Here is a 26039-nt window from a genome sequence, read left to right as displayed (position 1 = left end):
AGGGCTGGGCATATTGTTTGCAATAATAGTTAATTCATGCTGATAGAACTGGTGAAATCATAGGAAAGATATGACTGTCCACTCTCTCAGATAACAATGAAGTCATCTGTCTATGCCTGATAGCTGCATGGCATGATTACATTTGTTTATTTGTCCTGAATGCTGGAATGAGCCTGAAGCCATCAATCATCGCATTTGGATGCAAATGATAAATCAAATATGACTGTGTCGGAGTTGTGGCAACGAAATGCTCAAACAGAACAGTTGTCAGTTGTCACAAGTGCTAGCCTTGCTCAATGCAGGCATTATTATAATGTATTTATCCTTCTCCCAGACCTGGCAAAATATTTGGCTTTAGAAGGCAGCTGCGGTAACTCATTGAAATTATGGTGAGCTATAATTTAAAGAACTTGTTAAAGATTAAATAGCACTGATGTATTATAGAATAAAACATAAATACATTTTCCTCCTGAATAATAATTGCTGGAGAAGTAATGATAGCCATGCAACCGAAAGCACTATATTTTGGATGCCCTAAGTTTAAGTTATTGGGACATTATTTTGAAACTTTTTAAGAAGCATGAATGGTCACCATATTCCCTTTTGGATCCCAACAGGGATCTTGGTTCGGATGGGGAATGCGGCACAGGGCACAATGCCTCAAGAGAGGAGGCATTAACGCTCAGTACCAGCCATGATTTCCAAGTGCTCAGGCTAGTGTGATATCTTTCACCTGTCATCCCTCTTCTGTTTTTATGGTTTTGGAAGTGGCCAGAGAAGGAACAGAATGTTTAGCTGCATGCATAGCTCTAGAGGATCATTCCAGGGTCACATGCAACTTCAGAGGGTCGGAGTCCACCTCTTGGCTGGGTGATGCACATCATTTTCTGCAATGTATTCTGGAGCATGCTTTTATGATTCCAAGCTCCTTCACTGCTGCATTTAAAATAAAATGTTGCCGTGCCCAAGCAATTGTGTAGTTGGGATAGGCCAAGCTGTGAATTGCAGCAGGGTTCCTACAGATGTTAGTCCACAAAAACTTATTGTTAACTGCTCTGAGGTTTTCTACAATCAAGCGGTATATCAATTTTATGAAATAAATAAAAATACCGTAAGTCCCCCTTTATCTGTTTCTGCTACGTACCTTTTAGTGCTGCCCTGTGTATGGTTGTTTTTTTAAAGGCTAGATTGGCTAAGCTAAGTTTTATCTTTCCCATTTATTTTACAGAAGAGTATTGAGGCTTGACTTGCTTCAAACTGGTGGCATGACCAAAGGCAGTCACTCAGTCTGTGGTGCTGCAAGTGGAAAGTTATTAGAATGATAATAGTGCAAAGGCATCCCATGTGTGGGTGCAGGAACAGAATTACTCAAAGTTCAAAATTAAGCAGACATTTCAGTTCAAAAATCTAGTGATAGCACTTCATCAGGAAATTGTGTCCATTAAGGAACTATTTAAAATTTATCTGAAGTATGTGTGTTAAGAAAATACCAAAGTTGAATAAATAAAAGATTTTAAAGAACAAGTATGGGCCACAGGCAAAACTGGACCACTAGGCATTGTGAACCAGCTATTTTAAGCAGCTGATCTTGAGTTTCATGAGAGGGCAGCAAATTGTTAGTTCTTTACCTTTATTCTATTTTTATTGCCAGGCCATATCCGCAGCATAAAGTTAAAGTACTGTACTATGATACCACTTTAACAATTTTGGCTTCCCTCAAAGAATCCTAGGAGCTGTACTTTGTTAAGGGTGCTGAAAGATTTTGGGATGCCCCTATTTTTCCCCACAGAACTTTTTCTTTTTGCCTAAGGAATCTCACTCTGACAGATATATGAGAAATGAAGGCTGAGCACTAAGGAACCAGGTTCAGAGTTACTAAATTTGGAAAGGGTGCAGCATGGCCATTATAACTCTCTCTGTGGATATTTGCTATTGCTCCTTAATGAAGCTGAGCTTGGCAAAAAGCCAGCCACAGTCCCAAGTGATTCTGGATGCGTCAACACTATACAGCCGCTAAGTGAGAAAGTCAGGATCCCTTTGCTCCTCTGTAACCTAGGAGAGAGAAATGCACAGCCATCTTACTACCTTTACCAAGGCTGAACTTGTGCAAGGATGCATGAAGGCGATATGGTTTTTGTCCTGCCTTTGATCACAACCATAATTCTCTGGTGTTCAAGAGAGAACAGAAGCTGAGAGGTGAGTTTGATATTTGATTTGCACCTCCTGCTGTGACCAGAGATCATAATATGGGCAGATATTATCTGGGAGAAGCTAACTTTAGGCAATACAAATGCCAGTGGCAGGGGAAATGAGCTTTGGGCTTCAGAGGAAAAGCAACAACACAAGCTAATACCGCTTGAAGGAAGCAGTAGCCCCACCATTCCTTTAAAAGACCTCTCTAACCTTGAGAAAGTTAATAATTATCAGCTGGTCACTAATACCCTTTTGGGTGTTGGTCGTTCCTGATATCCCTATTCTGGGATAGAGACAGAGGGAATGCAATTGTTGATTCTGCTGAACCTCTCAGTGGGTTTTGATTTCATTTATCATTGTGTCCTCCTGAGCTAGCCATATGAATTAGGAGTAGGAGGCACAATGGTGCAGTGAACAACTGCATAGCATTTTGCTGTGGGCCTCACAAATATTCTGTGCTATTTAAAAATCTATATGAAGCCACTGAGAGAGAACTCCGTCTGTCTAAAGCATGTACATCAGGAGAGGCAGTGGGTAAATCTAGTTTGATTAGATTAAATCATTTGAGGGACCAGTCCTTCTAGTCTCTTGCCTACAAGCAGGACAGAAATGGAATCAGCGGTGCAGTGGGATGGGGAACTTTTGGCCCTCCAAAGCTTGTTGAACTCCCATCAGCTCCAGCCACCATGTCAGGGATGATGTGAATTATAGCCCAACGTGAGCCAGGGGTCCATTTACACATTAGCTACTTCTGGTCTGAGCAGATAGTAGGCCGGAGGGTGGTTGGCAGTAGAAAAAGGGCATCTGTGGAAAGGTTTAACCACCCACCAGGTGCGCCGGGTTCTGCCCAACATTGGGCGAGCCCAGTGCGCGTGTATGATATCATGTGTGTGGTGCACATGATGTCACATGGTGGGAGGAGCTGAAGCTACTTTTCCTTATTAAAAGTAGGGATAAAGTATGTTCCCATGCAGACGTGTGTAAGGCCCAATACAGTGGTACCTCGGGTTACGAACTTAATTTGTTCCAGAGGTCCGTTCTTAACCTGAAACCATTTTTAACCTGAGGTGCGCTTTCGCTAATGGGGCGTCCTGCTGCCGCTTTCCATTCTCATCCTGGGACAAAGTTCTTAACCCGAGGTACTACTTCTGGGTGAGCGGAGTTTGTTACCCGAAGTGTTTGTAACCCAAGGTTATGTTAAAGGTCTGAAGAACTAAGAACAGGCACCTGCTAGTGCCACCTAATGGTAATATAAGAAATGAATTGACATTCTACCTAGCTGGGGTTTTAAAAGCCGGCATAGTTGTGACAAATTTATTGCTAATATTACATTCATCTTCTGGTCAGTCATAATCTTTCTGCTTCACTCAATCTTTTTGGATGTAGCTCTTTATACAGCTTTCATACCATTTTTATATTGGCTAGAAGAGCACTGTATTCCTCCACTGTGGCATCTTATGTGCATCAGGAATATTTTACGAAGGATATGATGAGACTGGAGCTTCAGCTCCCTTAGTCCAAGCCTTAGATTCTAAGGCTTTGGGTTATTCCGCATGTATGTACGCATGCACCAAATTCAGAGCTAAAATACCCCAAGTTCTGCACTGTCGTGTTACATTTGCATGTATTTGCTCTTCATAATTCCTTCTAATTGTGCCTCTTCTGCCAAAGATGGGAAACAATTAGGAGCTATAGCTACCTTCCGAGTCGTGGAATCTTTTTCTATCTCAGGCTTCTGAGGCCCCTTTTCCAGACAAGCATCTTCCTATTAAGAAGGCCTAGATAATCTCATCAGTCCCAGATGGTATGGCCAATGGCCAGGGATGATGGGAGGAGTAGGTTCTACCCCTGCTCTTTTCCCTAAACTGTTTGTTTGATTTGTTTTTAATATTGTTTTTAATACTGCAACCCACCCTGGGACCTTAGGGTGACGGGAGGGTGTGTGTGTTAATAATTATGTTAATAAATGCTATGACTTGTATAATACAGTACCATTCCAGACTATTATCTATCAAGGTAAACAGGAACAGTGATGATAAAACAAACAAACAAAAAAAAACAACGAGAGACCAAACTTATTTCTGGCAACGGCTTTATTTTAATTATAAAATGGCAAAACGGAATCCCCAGAAATGACAAGATCCATCACTTGGACCAAGACTCTGCTCTCATACAAGAGCAGATTCAGGTTCCCCTGCCCACTGTCAGCCAGTTTAGGCTGGAAGTGTATCTATCCATTTACACACATATACATGTTTCATTTTTTTATAAATACATGGGACTGAGTGGAATGCTAGGTGTGAACATGGCTGTCCTGTCTAATCGGTTTAAAACAAGCCCTTGACTATGGAATATCCATACTCAACCATGTTAACTGGTAGAAGATACAACTGGATAATTTAGGCCCTAAAATGCAGCTTCTTCTAGAACTTCCCTAGATGCAGAGGCTCTAATCATTATTGCACACAAGTGAAGAAAGAGCCCATACACATTACAGAACAGAAAAACAGGCTCATCTCTTTACTGGAAACAGCAGCAGGGGACAAATTAGGTTCCATAATGCAAGAGGCATCAACTACTTTCAGTCCCAGTGAAGATGTCCAAAGCTGCAATCATATATGTACTTGCTTGGGAGTAAGGCCCATTGAAATCAGTGGGATTTACTTCTGAGTAAACATACACCAGATCACACTGCACATTCCTAAAGTTGTGGGAAGGAAAGTGCTTAGATTAGGGTGGTCAAGTAAGTTCCAGGACTTATTCCACTTCTGCATCTGGCCAGATGCACCAGTCAGCTGGAGAATGGCATGTAGGAAGGAATAGAAGGAATGCTTATGATACACAAAGGTAAAGACGAACTGCTGGCATTTCTCAAGCTGAAAACCTAAAACATGCTTACTACAAAGTATGTTCCATTGAACTCTATGGACTTAAGTAGGAAATAAATAAGCTTTGGTTGTGGTTGTAGAAATGGAAGGAAAAAACTTAAGCATAGAGTTGTTCAGTGCTCTGGCAACCTTCAGCAGGATGGTTTTTTAATGGTTAATAGATTTGCTGTTCTTCTTTCCTACCACAAACCCCCATCCACTGCAATAAATGAGGGGAGACAAGTGTGTTTTTACAAGCAGAAGATGATCTATTGAAAGAACATTCAGGACCAGATTTACTGCTACCCTACTTTACACATAGAAATGGTCATCAAAACAGGTTTAAAATGCTACCAGCAGAAAACATGAGGTTGCCAGGTGGCAATCTGGAGATCTTGTCCAAAGGTTCTGAAGCAGCAGAGGAGGTTACCCAATTCCTTCACCATTCTCTTCATCCCTTCCTTTATTACCTGTCACTGGAAGAATTTCATACCAGGGAATAGATGAATGGTGGTGGCATGGGGCAAGAGAACAGCCTTTCCTGCTGCATCAACCTAAAGGCATACACACTATATTCTCAAATGGTAATCTAGCTGCTTGTTTAGGGTTTTAATTAACAAATTATTGAATACTGCTGTATTTTAGGGTACTGTACATGTGATTATTATGACTGAGCATTAACAGTCCCCCTGTTCCTGCCATGTCTGAACAGAAAATTATAGCTTTTCACTGTGCTTCTTTCAAGAGCATTAGTTATTGGGGGTGGTGGGTGGGAATCAGCCTATTGTTAAAAACAGAAAGAGCATAGACCTTTCAGAGTTGATTGATATTCAATAATGAATTGATAATGAATTGATCATGCTGAATTTGGAGAAGGCCTTTATTAGGCAGACAGGGCATTTTCAAATGGTAGCAGCTATTGCTCCAAAAGCCTTGAGAGAGAAGAGAAAAGGAGAGGAAAGAATGATCCTTTTGCTTTTGTTCCTGAATAGATGACCCTCCAAATATAATCTTCAAAAAATCTGGAAGACACATGTTTTGGACTATATGTGACTTTTAAGGAGATGGTTCAGAAATGTACTTAGATCAACCGTGCCTCTGTTTGCAAAAGCAGCAGCAGGGGCTCCTGATCCAGATTGAGACCATGGTGTGGGAAAAGTTCTTCACCACTGAACAAACATGACATGGTCAGTCCAAACAGATATTTTTCAATCATGTTCTTAAGACATGTCTAGTTTGAGAAACAAGTTCCCTCTTCCTTAAATAGTGGGTGATAATATTGATTTTGGACTTTGTTCCAGAGCAGCTATTATTTAGCAATTAACAGCCCATTAAAGAAATAATTGTGATAGCAGGTATGTAATTAAACAGACTTTTCTGTTTATAGAGATCCCAGTTCTAACACATTTTTCTTCACATAGGGCTAAAAATGATTTGCGGGAATGATCTCACCTGACACTGGAGAGAACATACACAATCTCCAGTCCAGTTTAGGTATTGCAAGACTTGAATGTCTTGCAGTCACTCATACCCAGAATTAGAACTCAATTCAGTAGTTTACCGTAGAGATTACTGCCATAAAGGAGCTAACCTATATTATCAAATTAAGACAGAAATTAGTTTACAGTGACTGTTTTTAGCTCCCCCCCCTACAAAAGAATTAAAAGAACATTCAAGCTTAGCACTGAGTTAGTATTAGGAACTTCAGTGTTGCAAGACTCACACCTTTTGGGTTATTTCTGCCAGAAATACACTAACAAGGGTAATAGAAATAAGCAAGTCTTGCGAGGAATGGCTTAGACTAGCATACTCAGTGCCACTCACATTACTTAAGTTGTGCAATGGGTTTCCTAATCTCCACTTTCTCAGCAAGGGATATTTCAAAAGCACCCAAACATAACCAAGACAAAAACAAATTTAGTAAGTAAATACGCTATTTGACTTTATGACCATTTTCCCCCGGTAGCATTGTATCACATGCAATCCAGTAAATGCTCTCCCTGGAAAGTCTGGTGCACCATCTTGCTGTTAACGCTGGCATAAATGATAAGATAGGAATCTGGTACGCTGGAGTTTAAAAAGTAAATGCCATGGTAAATTGAGGCACTTTCCACCAGGTATGCTAGCTCTGTCCATTATGCCTGCTGAAATTATTTCCTCCAGGTGGCTGGATCTGAATAGAGTCGAGGAGAGGTCGAAGAGCTTGTCCAAAAGGTCTGAAGCCACAAGAAAGACATAAGGGATGGTTGGGGAAGAGAGAGTTTAAGTTTTCCAAGCACTCTGAACACGAACGGGTTCTCAACTAAAATTAAAAACAAAGCTGCTTATAGAGAAGAATGAAGGCAAACTACTAAGGATGTTCCTATAAAACGATACATGAGCTGAGCCGAGCCCATGCCACTATTTCATCCATCGGCAAATCAGATGGAGTGTAAAGGAGATCAGCACAGGCCTCACTTGTAACACCTGGAAGTACAGCAGCACATAAGCATTTCTTTGTCAAGTCCACCTTTAGGGCAGGGGGTGGGCAATCTGTGCCTCTTGGTTGTAGCGGTAGAAATGTCTGGGTTGGTGTGCATTTACTCAAAAACATGTTGCCATCCCACACTGCAGAGCCCCAGGGTTGCTTGCAGTGTAGTATTGGCTGCTGGAGCACGGAACATAAGCTGCATGTTGCTATGAGCCAAAAGTTATGCCCCAGTCTCCACTGCAACAGGTACTGGGTGTCACACCTCTCCATTTGTGCCACAGCTGGCAATGTAATAGGCTGAGAATTGTGTTCCAACATTCTCCCATATTGCAAGCCATATTGGGGGATATTTGTTTCAAACTGCATGCTGCATCTACTTTCCATCGCTATGTTTTAGATGGGGCTAGACACATAACAGGGTGTGCAACCCACTGAACCCTCTACAGATGTATTTTTCAAAGCAATGCAATGCTTGTAATGCTCATGAGCTAGTCCAGCCCAAAGCAGACAGGACTGAAAACTGACAATACTCCTAACTAATGCAAGTAACAACCACATGTTCCAACAAGTTTCATGTCCAAAGAAGTCCTCTGTTTGCACAGAGTTTTGAGTAAGTCACTTCAAAAATAACTTTGGTAAGAGCACTTACTATTGTTTCTCTGCCATCTGCCCCTACAGCTTGCTTGTTTTATAAAAATAGCCAAAGTCCTAAAAGTTGTGATGGCTCTTTGGAGAATTACATTAACTGAGATGAAACAGTACCCCTCTTAGGCTTAAACAACATGTTACAATAAGCATGCTTTTTAGAAGCATGCTTGAACCAGCCACTTTTATTTTATTTTGATGAAAAAGCAGCCACAAGGACCTTAACCAGATTAAGGCCTTGCCCTGGTTTCCTGTGACAAATAACCTTCCCTGAAAGCGCTGTTTATTGCAAACATCACCTCTGGGGCAAACAGAAGCCATGGAGGAAACCCACACAGACTCCCAATATTGATCGGGAACATGTTCTGGAATGGTGCCCTGCAGTTGCTTTTTCAGTTGCAGACTGCTTTTTTGGGGGAAAGGGTGTTTATCATAGCTTAGATCTTAGTGTCATTTGGTTGGAAATCAGTCTGAAAGATATATCTATATTCCAAGCTAGTAAAATCTGTGCCATGTCCTCAGTATTCCTGAAAAACCATGTCTGTTAAATTTGGCATCAATGATATGGATGTAATAAAAAAGAGGACTCTACTTACGTTGCAAGAACTTCAGATGGAAGGTCAGTGATGTAGGAAGGGATCTTCCTCCCTGTCAAGAATTGTGCCACTTCATTGCTGAATGTATTGCAGTTATGGTCAAAAAGGTTATAAGCCTCTCCTCTGTGACCCCAAGAAAAAGAATTTCAGAGAGAATAATAATGAATGAATATAGCAAGACCGACCTCTTTTAGAGGGATTATAGGAAAATATACACTCGTGTGTGTGTGTGTGTGTGTGTGTGTGTGTAAAGCTAATTCACCCCATAACACTCAGACCTGTGTTAAGAGCAGCTATGCAGGGGGAATGGCAAATGGAGAAGCTAGAGGTGATATTTAACCTGTTTCCTGCTTTGCAACTTCACACCAAACTGGCCTCTCTTCAATTGCTTCCGAATGTATATTTGCCTATTTGGGAATCTAGAATGGAAAGGCTACAAGCAGGAAATGAGTTAAGCATTCCATCCCCCAACTGCTTCTCCACTAAAAATCCTTTCTTCTCTAAATAACTTTTTAGTACACAAAGAGTGTTGGGACTTCAATCTACGTGCAGTTGATCTCAGTTGTGTACTGAAGTACAGAAACTATTTAGAACTCACTTACCATTCTAAGATTATGAGACAATTCTATATTAAACTAACCATAACTCAATAGTGAAGCAGCTTGGCACGAAGGGGTACACGGGCATCCCTTTCAACAGGAATTACATGCAGTCACCAGAATATTAAAATAGAAAGAAAGCAGCATTCTCTCACCGGAATATAGATTCACCCAATGAGGACAAGTATTCCAAGAACAGCTCTTCTGAAACTTCTGAGCATCCCAGGTCTACAATAGAGTCTGGGGGCCCAAGCAGAGTCCCACCCTGTGAAGTGTATATGCAGGAGGATATTCAGAAATCAAGAACAATTTACCAGTCTCCTATGGGGAATATATAATGCTGAAATATTTCTGCATCCCTCCCCCCCCCCGAAAAAAATTGCTCACATCAATTACCATATTTCCCAAAACACTAGTAAGAGCTTATAGCAGTCAAGTTCCAGAAGGACTCTTGCACATACTCAGTCTGGAGGTGGTGAACAGAAGGAAAAAGATAAACCAAATTTGATTCCTACTCTGCTTTGTTGCTTACCAATCAGCTTTAAAATTTGTGGATTAAGGGGGGCTTAGGACCTCAGTATCAGCTATGAGAGGAAAGCATTTCAGTTTCATTGTACATTAAAATTACACCAAGTTTGATTGAATAAATAGTTTAGAGCGGGGGTGGGGAACTGGATCCTGTTGATGGCCTAGATAACGGTACTTATCTTCCCCCAACCATGGACCAACTTTAATAGGTGGGTTGGACCATCTACCTGTCAATCACCTGACATAATAAAGACTTCAGGTGACTGGCACATGTCAAAGTTAAAAGAAAGTTGCTGTTAAAAAAACGATTAGCTGATCAACAGTTAGAACAGCCTCTTTTCAATATATCCCTTCAGTGCCAATGATTGGCACTGGGAGCACCTTGAAATAAGCTCCTTCTAATTAACAGTCAGCTGATTTTTGATTAGAGGGAGTCACTTTGAAGTCTCTGCAGAGATGGAAATGCTCCTAAAACTGGACCATCTCCTCTGCAGCGAAGGCTGTTTGAAGTGCTTTGAATACAACAATTTCCTTTGGAAATAAAATAAATGCTCCTTTTAAAAATTGCACATTTTTCTTTCTTTCCAAAGGAAGCTTATGCTGCCCCTTGTGGAGTGATTTCCATGTGCTAAGCACTGGGCTTGTAAAGTACCTTGAACAGCATTTCTGAAGTTCTGCCAATCAACTGACTGTTGGGCGCTTGGGAAGCGCTGTGAAAAAGGCTGTTCAGCAATGCCTGCTAGTCCCTTTCGTTTAAAGCCTCATCTTTACCTGACGTCCTATATAACCAGGTGTAGGGCAAGTGGGTGTATCTTGGCTGAAATTGCATCTCAAGCCAACTGAGGAGCCTGCAAGCTGGAGCTTCCCCACCCTTGCTTTAGAGCATGATGTACTGGATGTTTGAGAGCTGGCCATAATGCACTAAATATTCCAGTTACTTGCTATTTTTCTGAATGGGATACAGAAATAGATCAACAAAAAATATTGGGAAAAATAAGAGAGGAAAAAGTAGGTATAGAAAAGAAGTTCCAAGACTTACAGGTGGACAACTGGCGATCCCACCACTACCATAGAAGAACTCATCCCTGTGAACAACTATGGAAGTGTGCCTGAAGGGGGTGGAAACAGGACAGGTAGAAACATATAAGTAGTGAGATACACCAGAGATTGAACATGACCAAGTCTAAAAGTTACCTGCAGCCTCTAGCCTCATATAGTCCTATATCAATCTGTTTAGGAAGACTATTGAAAAACAAAAAAACCCCAGATCTTTACCTAATTTCAGACAGCATTTTCTGTCCTTACAAATTGTGAAAATAATGAGTCTCTAATCAAATTGCCTAGAAAGTGTGTGAATGAGCCCTTACTCCAAAAAGTGAGGCACCCCCATCCAGCATTGAAAGGACCATGCAAAGCACCTAATAACGTGGCCTACCTAATTTGATGTTGCTACTTTCCTGAACACTCATGAAATAGTTTGTGTAGCACATAATTGTGGAAATGTTTTATGGTATGAAAACACCAATTAATGTTAAGTCTAGCTACTCACCAAATGCCATCCAGCTGCTTACCTGCATATAAAAAGAAAACTATAATCAGCAACTCAGTTTGCATGTTGCAATCTGTTACTCACTTTCCATGGCTACTAATTCACATTTCCCTACAATACACTTACACGTAAATTCATAACAGTGCTTTTCTAAAAGAAAAAGCAGGAAAAATAGTGTTCTCCCCCACCCACAAGTTGGTAGTTGATGGAATTAGGAATAGCTTGTGCTCTAACCCCTGGGTTTTATGATTACAGGGGAAGAATTCAGACTTTCTGAATAGGACACAGTGCTAATTCCTGAAAGCAACATGTTTTACTTTACAAACAGCTCAGAAGATGAGACGTGATGCAAAAGGTCCTATAACTACTGTATTAGACTACAGATTTGCCAGGCTTGCAAATAGTTACTGGCCTGCAGTGCATATGAATGTCCAGATAACCAGGCAGAGCAACTTTTTGTAAACTTCTGAAAGGTGGTTCTTCTCACTTCTGCTTAGAATGACAATTACCGGTACTAGAGAAATTATGGGTGGGACCTGGGGACAAGGGTAGGCTGTGAAGTATAATGTGTAAAACCCTATCATGATGATTTATTGTAAATGTTAATCTTTCTTATAGTACAAATCATGTAAATCGACAAAGTATTTATTTCTCTCTTTTTTGTATTCACTTCTAACCAAACAGTATAGAGTTTTTGTATCTTTAATATTAACCTTCAAAATGCATGAAGTTTAAATACAACAGTGAAAGTACATTTTTTAAAAAGTCTAACCTGGGGAAATCCCAGTAATATTCTCCCCTGCCCAATTCCCTACATATTGCTGAGGCTTCAGTCCTGTGCCTGTGCACTTCATAGTAGGTGTCAACATACATGAGGCTGCAGATTTAGCTTTAGTATACTTGTACTACTAGCTTGATGGTAGAGACAGAGATAGCTGAAACAATATAAATTAAATTGGAATCATTTGTGTGAATCAGTTCTCATTCAGTTTCCTAGTGGCTACATTTAATCTAGATTTATTGGGAAAAGGAATTATTGTATTTATCACATACAAATATACTTCCCCTGTTTTTTGGGAAAGAATGCGGAATAACTTGCATAAGTCTGCAGTACAAAAGCAAAAGCCCAGCCTTAAGTAGAATAGAGTTCAGTGTGGGAGGTACTTATATTCCATGCAGGTTAAATGGATAATCTGTTGTGAAACTTTCCTTGCTCATAGTGACAGTGCAAACTCAGATGTGGAGATTTCCTTCAGTGAGCTTCATTAAGTTAACTCATTTTAGGATGCAAACTATTATTCTAAACTTCTAGTCTGTATGCACAGTATAAATGAAAAGCTTCTATCTCTGTAATGTTGTCCTTTAACTCCCCTGCCTCTCTTAACTCATGACAGACCTATTGTCGAACAGAAATTTTGCAGTGAAATGTAAATCTTGTAATGGAATTGCAGAACAATGTTCATCTTCAGAAAAGTATAAAATACATATGTTGCTTTTTGTATGTGAGCCTTCCTCTGCATACAGGCATATGCCTGAAGGAGTAATTTATGGTAACTTTGCACACCCTTACTTCAATATCAAAAAGCAATCACACTCTACTTTCAGGTTGTGTGATATTCTTCAGGTTGTTTCTGAAAGTGTCTAGGAATTCTCTCTAGAAATGTTGGACACTTGTGTCTGGGTAGTGTTGAGGGCCAATAAACTGAGGCTGAATCCTGCTAAGATGGAGGTGCTGTGGGGTGAGCAGTTTCTGTTTTTCTCCTTTTCTGAAGTCCAAAAACTAGGTGGACAACTTGTTCTGTGAGGGGTTGCACTCTCCCTGAAGGCACAGGTTCATAGCCTAGAGAACTCCTGGACTCTAACCTGTCACTGGAGTCTCAAGTAGCTTCTTTGTCTATGAATGCATATGCCCATGGCTGTTCCTGGATAGCCTGGACTCAGTTGTCCATGCTCTGCTGACTTCCTGCCTTGACTACTGCAGTGTGGGGCTGCCCTTGAAGATGGTGCTGCCTTGTTGGGAATGACCCATGACAGGGCATTTTGGGTGGCTGTTTCCCCTTTATGAAATGCCCTCCCTGATGTGTTTTGCCTGTTTCCCTCACTGCTAACATTCAGGAAGACTTAAAAACCATTCCTGTTTACTTAGGCATTTGATGGCTTAGAAATACTGTTCTTTGTAACCTTGCAATTACAAGCCGTGTAGGTATGCTTTACATGTTTCGATAAGTCTTTTACATATGTTTTTAGTTTATTTTTAACTGTAGTTTACTGCTTTGGTGTTTGGTGTCCTGGACAACTTTCAGAGATAGACATTTAAGTAAAAAATAGGAGGAAGAGCTAAGAATGTGATAAAAGAAGCATATTCTCACAACACTATATATTTCATAAGGCAGTCCAATGCTTTGCTCCTATATTCTTTTCTTAGTTAAACCACATAAAAAGCATCACTCATAGCAAAGTAGTTAAAGTATTCTAGGCTTGTTAGATCCGTTATGACTAAGCATCTAGAACTGCTTAATACAAGGAAGTAAACGATTTAGACCAGCAGCCCTTTCCAAACACAAACCCCTAACAGTTCTGTGCAGTACTAAGAACAGTCCTCCTTCCTCTGCTAGCTTTCTCCTCCATGAATTAAGACCAAAATGGATAGTACTTCTGCAACAAAAGGTTTCCATGCTTATGGACCTAATGGATATTCAGACAGTTAATATGTCACTGCACAGGGACAAGACAAGTGTGATTCGTACTGGGGGGGGGGGCGGCGGGCGTACGCTGGAGGTGTGTGCAGATACAGCATATCATTCCTGATACTGTACGTTGAAAGGGTATAGTTGCTGCTGTTCCTTAACGTAACCCCTGTCTACCCTCCACCTTTGAGTTGTGCATCCAGCCCTCTACCTCCCCTTTGGGACGAGAAAACAGAGAAGGTTGTTCGGATTGCGAACAGGTAAAATTACCACTTTCCCTGTTACTTCGGGTCACCCTCCAAGCCCCGAAGAAGCCTCTTACGTAACGTATGTGTGCAGGGGGCGGGGGAGGAGGAGGGCGCCCGTTAAGGATCAATGTAACACAGACGGCGGTTAAGGATCAAGACCCATATCACCTTCTTCCCCACCCACCCCCCACCCCGGCGAAGGGCTGTAGGACCCCTGCCCGCCCCCTCCCATTTGAGCCATCAGCCACCCCCTTCCCCAATAACACGAGGAGGGCAATGGCTTCCTCTCCACCCACCCCAGGCATCATCTGACAGAAACCGAGGCGACGGGGTCGTCTCTCCATCCCACCCCCGGGGCTCCTCTTACCGAGCATGATGGGGCTGAGGCGTCGAGCCATGCCCTTGGACAGGTCGTAAACATAGAGCTTCACCGGGTGCAGCATCGGGGGCGAGTCCATGACATTGGCGGAGGGCGACAGAAAGAGGACGGAGGGGCAACGGGGAAGGAAGCTCTTTGCCGAGGCCAGTGGTAGTGGTGTTTAGTGGGCGGGGGGCCGGGAAAACGGGGAGCCCAGCCGGCCCGGCTCCTGCTCCTGCGGCGGGTGATAGCCAACTGACAGAAGGGGATAGAGAAGATGGGAGGAGGGTAGCGGGGAAGGGAGCGTTCGCCGCACGCATGCGCCGCCCCCACAAGGCGAATCCAGGTTGCCAGTCACGGCGCCTCTATGATGGAACGGCGCTAGGCAGCCGGTGGGCGGGGCCAGGGGCGAGCGTGGTTTGGTTCCATGTGGGCGGGCATCAACGAGGACAATGTGACCAGAGTTCTTCGGGGCTATTGGTTAGGAAGCGGGGGGAAGGGCGGAGTGTATAGCCATTCCCGAGCAGTAACAGGTTGCATAGTGACTGGTGGGCGGGGTTACTTTACGCAGAGGTGGGGTGAGGGCATGACTTGATGTAACTGGGAGGTAAAGGACCTACGAGCAAACTTGAGGCTGCCAACTATTCCTTAGAAATAGGAAAGATGAGAGTAACGAATTCCATTGTCCGAACATGGATATTCCTGGTTCCTTTAGGCTCTTTCCCCCCTTCCCCAGGCGCACAGCTCACGGAAAACAATGAATAAGTGTACCGTAGGATTTCACGTAGCGGCAAAAACAGGGGTTCATGTTCTTCCTCATTTATTTCGTATTACGATGTGTGTTGTTGCTTTTTAGAGTTGTTAATTGCCAAGTAGGCCGTTACATTTCATGTTGCATATCGGGAGGGCCCGCTGGGTCTGCGAGAGTGGTTTGTGGCCCTTCACTTCTTGCTATTCTTCCTTTCTTTACAAAAAAAATTACACCTCAGCTTTTTACCATCTAGGTCTCCAAGCGGCTTAAGTTAAAGCAAGATACAACGGACAAAATTTTAAAAAAACACATAAACCTTCAGGATTATTGCAAGTTAGAGAGCGGATTTTAGAAGGCTTAGTTTTTTCATTCAGAAAACTCATGCAAGACACATTTCAAGCTACAGGAAGAGCAAGTTTTGCCCTTTCAGCTCAAATTCGGCGCTCAAGTTGTAGAAGCCTTGCACGCTGCAAGCGTTGCGTTTTAAAATGTTTTAAAACTTTTAGGCTGCAACCCGATGCAGACTTACCCGCGAGTAGGTCCCACTGAACTCAATAGGACTTAACTGTGGGTAGATAGGAATAGGATCCCCCTCCAAAGAGACATGTTTGAAAGGGCAGGCAGGACACTCGCGTTTGCTGCTACTTTTGGTTTTGTGGGTGGTTCGCTGCTTCCCAGTCTCAGCTAAGCGAAACTCCCCGAGACAATCATTTTATTTTGAAGGGCTATATGCAATCTTAAGTGGGGGCGGGACGGGGCGGGGGAAGGAGAACAAGCTGTAAGGGAGCCCGAAGTTGAGAAGCCAGTGTGAATCTCTCCTTTTTAAAGTCTATGGTGAGTTTTGATGGAGGGCTACGGCGGGCGGGTTTAGGATAAGACATAGTCTACTTTCCCCTCCCCATTGGACAAATGCGCTGTTAGGGGAGGGGGTTAGGCGTGACTGACAGATTCCGGAGCTAGGAAGGTGTCGGGGAGGAAAAGAGGCGCTCGGGGAAACTCAGGTAGCTGCAGTTTTCGCGCCTGCTGGTTGCTGCTGCGGTGCAGCCTTTCCATGTCTGAGGGGGGCGCCGCCCCCGAGCTGGTGCACTTAGTGGCGGTGGGTTGGGAACGGACTGCTTTGCGGGATCTTAAGGAAGCTCCTTATTCTCTGATTTCTGCCCCAGGTCTTGTTCACACACACACACACACACACACACACACACACACACACACACACACACACACACGTGCATATTGTCTTGTGTTTGGGGATGCCAGACTTCCCTAAATTCCTGGATCCAGTATGTGTCAGATTTTAATCAAGCCTCCTGAACTCCTGGATCCAGCAAGGGTTTAAATAGAAGGCCGGCCGGCTTCCACATGAGGAAATTGCCTGGGTGTCGGGCTATTAAGAGAACGAAGGAAAGATGATGAGCCATTAAGAAAGCAATGGAGAGGAGGCTCTGTGCCAGTGGACAAATGGGTGGGGGCACTTCCTCCAGCTCTCAGTGAGTTAGAACAGGGGTAGGCAACCTAAGGCCCGTGGGCTGGATGCTACCCAACCGCCTTCTAAATCCGGCCCACGGACGGTCCGGGAATCGGGGTGTTTTTACAAGAGTAGAATGTGTCCTTTTATTTCAAATGGATCTCTGGGTTATTTGTGGGGTCTGCCTGGTGTTTTTACATGAGTAGAATGTGTGCTTTTATTTAAAGTGTACCTCGGGGTTATTTGTGGGGCATACGAATTCGTTCATCCCCCCTCCCCCCCCAAAAATTAGTCTGGCCCACCACATGGTCTGAGGGACGGTGGACCAGCCCACGGCTGAAAAATGTTGCTGACCCCTGAGTTAGAGGGACAAAAGCCAGAGTTGGGAGTTGGCTGTGTTGTGACATAGACTAGAGAAGAAAAAGGTTGCAGGCTGGAAAAGGCAGGGAGAAAGCCATTGTTAATTTCTGCAAGAAACCAAATCTATAGCTATAGGAGAAGCAATATCCTCTGGGGGTATTAATACAGTGAAACCCTCAATTGTAGGCTCTGGTTATACAGTGGTACCTTGGTTCCTGAACGGCTTGGCTCCCGAACAAATCAGCTCCCGAACTTCGCAAACCCGGAAGTAAGTGTTCCGGTTTGCAAATGCTTTTTGGAAGCCAAATGTCTGTTTTGGCTGTCAGCATTGTTTCTGGGGCTAATCAGCCAATCAGAAGCTGTGCCTTGGTTTGAGAACGTTTTGGAAGTCAAACGGACTTCCAGAACAGATTGAGTTCGGGAACCAAGGTACCACTGTATATATGTGTAAATAAACCATATATCATAAAGACACCACAATCTCCGCTGTGCCTCATTTCCAAAGGGAAACATTAACCCTGGGCACAGCATTGGAAACCACTAGGATCTCGTCCTGCTTGGAGATTGGAGTGGTGGGCAACAATATGTTTCTCCTGAGTCCCCCTCCCCGCAGCTGTCATTGTATTTAACAATGTGATGAGTCTAAAACTGGCTTAAAATAATAGTTGTGATTCTTCACACATGTCTGATTTATTTTTCAACATATGCCAGTTTCTTACCATGCCACTGTAAAAATTAATGTGCTGGTTAAATGAATACAACAGAGCTTACTTGAATTTTTTCCTTTTCTCTCTCTCTATGGCAGACCACTTATTTACTGATAGGTAAGTGACTTTTTTCAAGCTTCAAATTACCTCCCTGCAGTAGTGCTGTATGTAGTGTTGTATTTTAACTGTAAATTTGACACAGATGTAATCATATTCCATTCATAACTCATTTTATTCCATGTGTCACAGGAAAGGTTATAACATGGGCTGCTGTTGAGAGAGCCTTGTGATACGAGATGGGGTTTGGGGATGCCAGACAGGGCCAGAATGTTATGTGTGGGAGATACAAGAACAGCCTGAGGACTTTTTTGTGTTTGCTGAAAAGCAGCTGTGTAAGACTGCCAGCTTGAAAAAAAGCAACAGCATTCCTCTTCTCTCACCCACTGTTTATCCTTTCAAAGTCATGATTTTAGGGGATGCCTGGAAGAACATGTAATATAGTATATCTGCCTTCTTTGTTCATTATTCTTAGCACAACGTGAAAGCCATGGCAGACTGGCTATCATACTACAAAAATGAGGAAGGTGAAGAAGAAGAGGAACAAAATGAAGATGTTGAAACAATTGGTAAGAATTGGTCTAAAGCAGTGGTTCCCAACCTTTTTTTGGCCATGCCCCACCTAAGCATCTCTAAAATCCTGATCGCCACCCCCGTGAAATATAATAATTCTTATTATTAATAATAATAATTCTTATTATTTAAAAAAGTGTATTCCTATTCATGTGGAGGAAGCCTAAAAGGCCATTCACTGTTAATAACTCATTCTCAAATTGCCCTCCTTAAAAATCAAATTGCCCCCCTGGTGTTGGGAACCACGGGTCTAAAGGCTTATGTGGGCTAATTATTTATTATAGATGAGTTGAAGCTATTTTAGCTTGCAGCTAATCTAGCACATCAATACTGAAAATTTCTGGGAACCAGTACAGCTGATCCAGTAGTTCAACTGGCATTTCTTTATGTGAAACACTTTGTGGCATACTTATAACATTTTGCTACTCTTGATTACCGGTGTAGGATGCTAAGAAACCCGGGATGCTTTTGCTTTTTTAAGAAGGCAAGTACTTAGCCTTTGTGGGTACAGAGGTAGGTGAAAGCATGAGAGCACTGTCTGCAAAAGGCTGATGTCACTTTACGTGCTCTTAGAGTGAGCTGCTGTATGCAGTGTCTTGGTAAGACAAACACACTGACCACTGCAATGCCAGTGAAAGGCATGATGAGCCATGGTGCAGGCAGCCTATTGAGAAAAAGCAGTCATCTCTTAGCCCATCATGGCTGTACAAATGCATACCCTTTCTTCTACATAAGGCTAGAGATGTGAAGGCCCGGAAAAAAACCCCGGAAAAATTCGAGGGGGGGACGGGTTTTTTCTGTTTTTTCCCTGAAGCCTTTTTTGTTTCCCCCCCCCCCAAAATAGAAATATTGCAAAAATAAAAAATAGATTATGGAATGTTTTATTTTAACATGATGAATGAAATATTTTAAGATAAAGGGGTTCAAATATTTTATAAATAATTTTTAAAAAAATATGCATGGTATCAGATTATTCTAATTTCTGTGAGGACAAGCAAGTCCAAGGTTACAAACTGAACTCTCCAATGCAAGAACAAGATACATTTCTTCCTTTAGGAGGTGCTGTTGTCACCAGAAAAGAAAAAGGTTTCAGTTTTGTTTTTGCACGCGTGTAGTATGCATTGGTTCAGTTCCTCTTCACTAGGCCTCAAAGCACTGGAAGATCATTACAGCTCAGAAAATGATTCTGATTAAATTTCATGCCCATTCATTGAAACTTAGTCCCACTTCTTTCTACCGTTCTTTTTATGAGAATGTTTTTTAAAATACTGTGAAGAGGAAATATGAATAATTGTTACTTCTGGATTCTTAAAAATTGTTTTGTGGAGTTTGTTTTGTTCCACATAAACTAGTAAACAGTTCAGGAGATTGTTGCTCCATTTGTTACAAATACAAATAAATATTATTTTAAAAGTAAATTCTGTTTGTAATAATTGTTTGGATACACTATATGTTTAATATGCTAGTTGTGATAATTTTATGCCCATTAAAATTGTCAATAGTTATATTTTATGTTTTTAAAGAACAGAATGACCTTCAATCTGGAAAAGAAAAAAGGTGCTAATGTAGCATTTTTTTCAATTTTTCCGAAAATTTCCGTTCCCCACCCCCAAAAAACTGGAAAAAACTGGGCTTTTTTCTGAGCTTCAAAATTTCCAGAAATTTTACATCTCTACATAAGACCAAGGTTAATTGTGCATAGTCTAAAGAATGTGTGAGTTGTAATAAGGCAACATAGTAAATACAACAATTGAGTGAAATGACAATGATTTGCATGCAGGGTTTGACTTTTTTTCCCCTCTGTAGGAGAATATAAATATGCAGGTCGGGATACCTTGGTTTTCTTAGTGGATGCCTCAAAAGCCATGTTTGATTCCTATGATAATGGTGATTTGACTCCTTTTGATATGACGATCCAGGTAGGATGACCCTTCAGAAATTTAATATTACATATTGTATGTTTTGAAAGTTCCTTAAACGTGTTGGAGCAGCAGTAGTATAACCTGATAGAACTAGCTGTCAGTTCTGTTTTATGTTTTGTCAGTTGCCATATTACTCCATTTTCTGTAGGATAATGAAATACATTTTATGCAGAGAGACTAAAGTCATGCTGAGTTCTACTTTTCTGTTAAGTACTTTTCAGTTTGTAGAAATTTAGATGAAAGTTGTGTTCTTAAAATTAAAAACCAAATCTGGAAGCAGAGCAACATTCTCTGGAAATGGTTGTCTTCTGTCTTCATCTATGGGAGAGTTTAAACACTTGAAAAGCAAGCAATTGCATTGTCCCTGTGCTGTGCTACGGTACAATAAAAAATACATACTTTAGTCTAAGCATAGTTCCTGAGTTCTGTATCTTGTGGTACTGGGGCACTTTCCCGAGTGCTATTCAGCACAATTTTACGCAGTCTTGAAAATCCCTCTCCATCCCTGGGTTTGCAAATGGAACACTTCTAGAAGCTGCTGATTCTCTCCTTTCCCACTGCTTTTGCCAGTTTATTATACGTTCTAAATGTTAGTTGCTGATGTGTTCACCAAAACCCCCAACAATTCTGGTGGTAGTGGCAAAAGGGAAAAAATAAATAAAGTAGAACAGTTCTAAGGTGAGCAAAGAAGATTCAAACTCTGCCCAGCCTAGTGCCCTGATGGGGGATGCAACCCACCCCCCACTCCCCATGAATCAGAATGATTATTTCATCAGTGCAGAGGGAATTATAACCCCCCCCCCCACTTTAGCTGATCTGCAGTGATCAGCTGAGGTGTGGACTGTGAGTGTGCAGTTGTGAGAGTGTGGGTGGCTACATCCACTACTGGTAAGCAGCTCCCTGGAGGGTTGACTGTGGGTGAATGCAGCCCTTAGGCCCAAACAGTTTATCCCTGCTTAAAAATGGATGGACCTTGGTTCTGCAAAAATCAAAGTGTGAGACCAAAAAAATTAAAAGAAATGAAATCTTGCATATATTGGTTCAGGAGTGAGGCCCGCCTGTGTCCAGTTGCCTTGCTTCCATGTAAGTGTGTGTAGGATTGCAGTCCAACACAATTCTGAGAATACCAACAAGATAGAATGGAGCGGAAGGCCATTGATCAGTGGTGGAACACATGCTTTGCATCTAAAAGGGCCACAGCTAAATTTATGGCATCTCCCGGAAGTGCTGGGAAAGACTCTGCTATGAAACTCTGGAGAGTCACTACCAGTCAATGTAGACAGCACTGAGCTAGATGGGCCAATTCAGTGTTGAACATCTTCTAGATTCTCTCATCTATAAATGTCCTGTGGAGGTAGGGCGTAAATGTCTTAAAGCACTGTGGCAGTCTTGGAAGTATTTCTAGATGTTTTAACACCATCTTTGATGTGTAAATGCTGTTTTCTTCGGTGGTCCTTTCCCTCTCTTTTCCTAACTCACTTGAACTTTTTTTACCAGTGCATTAAGAATGTGTACACAAACAAGATCATCAGCCATGACCGGGACCTTCTTGGTGTTGTGTTTTATGGTACTGAGAAACATAAGAATTCTGTGGATTTTAAACACATTTATGTTCTTCAGGATTTGGACAATCCAGGTAAATATATAATAATATGTGTAACTGTGAAGGAAGAATACAGGAATGAGGCATGGTACTTTGAGTAGCAGAGGTGGCCCACTGTTTTATTCTGCACAATGCTTACGGTTGATGCTTTTAAAATACTTAAATTCTGCCAGTGTTGATGCTTTATAAATACTTGATAATAGTCACAACTGGAGGAAGAGCTCCTCCCTATGGCTGTCTGCTCCCCCCCCCATTCCCATATTTGTTTAAGATACAATTTTCTAAACCAGTATCAACTCAAGTGGCTTTTGCAGTTGGTGACAATCTAAGGTACTGCTCATGTCAGAGTTCAGTCTGTAGTGAAGTAATTGTGTTGTAGCGGCTTGCTCCATATTTAGTATGCCCCCATCAACCCATTTGTGGAATCTTTGGCGTGTGCCACACGGCTTGACATGTAGCTTCAGACACTTGCAAGCTACAGTGCAAAATCCATTTCAGTAAACTAATGTTAGAAGCCATAAAGAAACTAGCTAATACAGGCATCCCCAAACTTCGGCCCTCCGGATGTTTTGGACTACAATTCCCATCTTCCCTGACCATTGGTCCTGCTAGCTAGGTATCATGGGAGTTGTAGGCCAAAACATCTCGAGGGCCGCAGTTTGGGGATGCCTGGGCTAATAGGTTAAGTGTAATGCAGCCATAGGGACCCAGGTGGCGCTGTGGGTTAAACCACAGAGTCTAGGGCTTGCTGATCAGAAGGTCAGTGGTTCGAATCCCTGCAACAGGGTGAGCTCCCGTTGCTCAGTCCCAGCTCAAAAGCACATCAAAGTGCAAGTAGATAAATAGGGACCGCTCCGGCGGGAAGGTAAACGGCATTTCCGTGCGCTGCTCTGGTTCGCCAGAAGCAGCTTTGTCATGCTGGCCACATGAGCCGGAAGCTGTCTGCGGACAAACTCCGGCTCCCTCAGCCTATAGAGCGAGATGATCGCTGCAATCCCAGAGTCGGACGCGACTGGACCTGATGGTCAGGGGCCCCTTTACCTTTACCTAATGCAGCCATTATTCAAACCAGAATAGTTCTACAGTAACTCCTCCTTGCAAAGTGGAAATCCACTTGTGCAATGGGACCTCTGGTTTCACGTCTCCCTCCAGCCCACTGTGCACCCCCAAAACCTGCTACAGAGAGTTCCCCAATCCTTTGTAGCAGATTCATACTATGCTCAATCTCACCCATAGGTTTTTGTGTTTATTATGGCATTAGGTTCTGCAGGTAGCTGCATAGGAAATCTCATATCTCAGAAACTACAGCTTAGTCCAGTTTCAAAAAATGTATATAGTTCTAATGATTCCAAAGTTTAACTCTAGATTTAATTAAAACCATAATCAACATGGGTAACCAAATGCTATTCAGCCATCCATTTAGATATTTTGTTGTTTCTTCCAAAATACTCAAAAAGTTTTTTGTGGATAAGGTCTATCACCAAATGTTGAAGTTACTTCGTTCCTCTCTGATATCTTCAAGCTTCACCTAGCCAAACTTGCAATTTCAGGCTTGTTCCAGTTTTGAGCCAAGTTTCATGAGCAACTAAGAAAAGGCAGTAGCCCTTGTTGCACACAGAGAACTGCTACACTGAACACTTGATCTCTTTTCATAAGTTGGACGAGAAACTTCATAGACAAGCTACTGAAAGATTTGCAAATTCTGGCATATCATGGCTTAAAAGAGTAGTGCTCTTTTGTTTGTGTTTTGTAGGACAACACTGAACTGTAGTCATTCATTTTCTGTTCTTTTTTTAAGGGGCAAAACGAGTGTTAGAGCTGGCCAAGTACAATGGAGAGGAAGGGAGAGTGCTCTTCCACAAATCCTTTGGCCATAGTGCTGGCTACTCACTAGGTGAGGCATTCTGGGTTTGCTCTAACCTCTTCAGTGATGTCCGCCTCAAAATGAGCCACAAAAGGATCATGCTGTTCACCAATGAAGATAATCCTCACGGTCAAGACAGCATGAATGCCAAATTTGCTAGGACCAAAGCTGCTGACCTTCGAGAGACAGGTCAGTACCACAAACTGAAATGGTGCCGCCTCTTAGTGGACTAAACAGTGTTTGCAAAACTGGTTCCCAATGCTATTTGTTATAAGTAATCTTAGGGCACAATCATTTATTACATTTCTCTCCCACCTTTCTTTCAAGAAATTGATGGAGGCATGCGTGGTTCTGCCGCACCCTCCTGTATTCTTACAACTCTGTGAGTTAGGTTAGTCTGACTCTAAGGGATAGTGACTAGGCCAAGGTCACCCACTTGAAAGCTTTATGGATGAGTGGGTATTTGAACTTGCTTGTGCATTCAGCTTCTTTTAAGCTGTTTAGCACAGTGCAGAATGTGATTGGTGGCTGAGTTTGAAAGCAGGTTAATGGAGAATGAAGGTGTGCATTGACCCTTGCTAGTATGAACTCTATATTCTTTGCTTCATGCCACGGGTACCAAGTATGCGGAGCTGTGGGGACCAAGGCCCCTCCAAATCCCAAGTCAGAGGGACCTCGTCCATATTTCTTTGGCAGCCGACATCATGCACACACACCACAGAGTACAATGATGTCACGTGTATGGCACATCGATGTCACACAGCCAAGGCCCTCTCAGTTAAGGCGGCACGCATGCTTCATGCTCCTTTCCTGACCCCTGTGCTTCGTTCTGGGACTGTTTAAGCTATTTTGCAAAAAGAAAACCTGTAAAATTATAGGAAATTGGTAATCTATATTGCTCCAATTCTGTTTTGACTCCAGGTATCTACCTTGACTTAATGCACTTGAAGAAGCCTGGGGGGTTTGATATCTCCTTGTTCTACAGGGATATAATTAATACAGCAGAAGATGAGGACTTGGGAGTCCAGTTTGATGAGTCTGGGAAGCTAGAAGACCTCATGAAGAAAGTACGAGCAAAAGAGACCAGGAAGCGAGCTTTAGTCAGGTGTGTATTGAGAAAAAAATTAAATTCTCCTTTTGTGGGGTAGTGGTCAAGAGAGATTTTGGAGAAAATACTTCCTCTCAATAAATGCCAATCACTTAACAGTTATGTTAAAGTACATAACTGTTAATGCTAAGTTGTGGAAAGTTTCCTTTGTGATGTTTTGGAATGTTTTCATATGCTTTTATCTCTTTAAAGTAGAAACTGAAAGACAGTACAGGATCTAGAAGGCTTAAATCTGTATTTGTTGATTCTTGGCAGGCTGAATTTGTATCTGGGAAAAGATGTGGCTCTTTCTGTTGGCATTTTCAACTTAGTGCAGAAAGCTGTCAAGCAGCCACCAGTGAGACTTTACAGAGAAACCAATGAGCCAGTGAAAACAAAAACTCGAACCTTTAACCGACAGACGGGTAGTTTGCTTCTCCCAAGTGACACCAAGAGGGCTCAGGTAAGGTACTTTGAGAATGATTTACTCAGTCTCCTCTCCCCCATTTCCCATTGGCAGAATTTGCAAGCCCATTTTAAAAAATGGAAGAAACATCATAGATTATATATGTACTGATTTTTCTTCCCTTTTCCCAACAGACTTCTGGATTGGGGTACGAAAGTAGAGGAATAATTTTATAAATAATTATTTGCAAATAATTGGGCCGTATTGTGTCATACACTGGCAATTGTTTTAAGCATTTTCTCTAATTTTCCATTTTCTTCAAGCATAACTTTCTGTCTTTTGGCAGTTAGTTCTCACTAATTTCCAAAGTCTTGAAAGGACAGCCAGCTAGTTTTTTGTTTTTGTTTTAATGGAAGTAGCATGCAAATAAATGGCCTCCACAAGGAATAAAGCTAAGGCTATATGTTGCAGATCAGGTGGCTCATGTTGCAAAAACGTTTTTGG

The 26039-nt window shown here is 42.1% G+C and overlaps 2 protein-coding genes across 5 annotated transcripts in view; one reads left to right on the top strand and one right to left on the bottom strand.

Moving 5' to 3' along the window:
- Positions 1-2174: 2174 nt before the first annotated feature.
- The window catches only part of XRCC6 (X-ray repair cross complementing 6), a 30036-nt gene continuing 6171 nt past the window's right edge, over positions 2175-26039 (top strand). For 2 of the 4 annotated variants that reach the window (XM_035127667.2, XM_035127662.2), the window contains exons 1-8: positions 16367-16492; positions 18122-18140; positions 18556-18649; positions 20460-20572; positions 22073-22211; positions 23977-24231; positions 24964-25147; positions 25406-25592. In XM_035127667.2, the coding sequence (XP_034983558.1) occupies positions 18571-18649; positions 20460-20572; positions 22073-22211; positions 23977-24231; positions 24964-25147; positions 25406-25592 (957 nt within the window). In that variant the 5' untranslated portion in view covers positions 16367-16492; positions 18122-18140; positions 18556-18570. Of the gene's footprint in view, positions 2197-16366; positions 16493-18121; positions 18141-18555; positions 18650-20459; positions 20573-22072; positions 22212-23976; positions 24232-24963; positions 25148-25405; positions 25593-26039 lie in introns of those variants that run through there. The other 2 variants (XM_035127665.2, XM_035127664.2) reach the window with 2 other exon arrangements.
- DESI1 (desumoylating isopeptidase 1) lies at positions 4251-15130 on the bottom strand. The gene is made up of 6 exons (XM_035127668.2): positions 14750-15130; positions 11448-11469; positions 10938-11007; positions 9526-9635; positions 8772-8894; positions 4251-7276 (listed from the first exon to the last, which is right to left on the bottom strand). The coding sequence occupies exons 1-6, from the start codon at positions 14838-14840 to the stop codon at positions 7183-7185; spliced, it is 510 nt and encodes a 169-aa protein (XP_034983559.1). The 5' UTR covers positions 14841-15130; the 3' UTR covers positions 4251-7182.

The sequence above is a fragment of the Zootoca vivipara genome, chromosome 10 (assembly GCF_963506605.1).
Source record: "Zootoca vivipara chromosome 10, rZooViv1.1, whole genome shotgun sequence".
In the NCBI taxonomy this organism is placed as follows: domain Eukaryota; kingdom Metazoa; phylum Chordata; class Lepidosauria; order Squamata; family Lacertidae; genus Zootoca; species Zootoca vivipara.
This window is presented reverse-complemented; position numbering and strand designations above follow the sequence as displayed.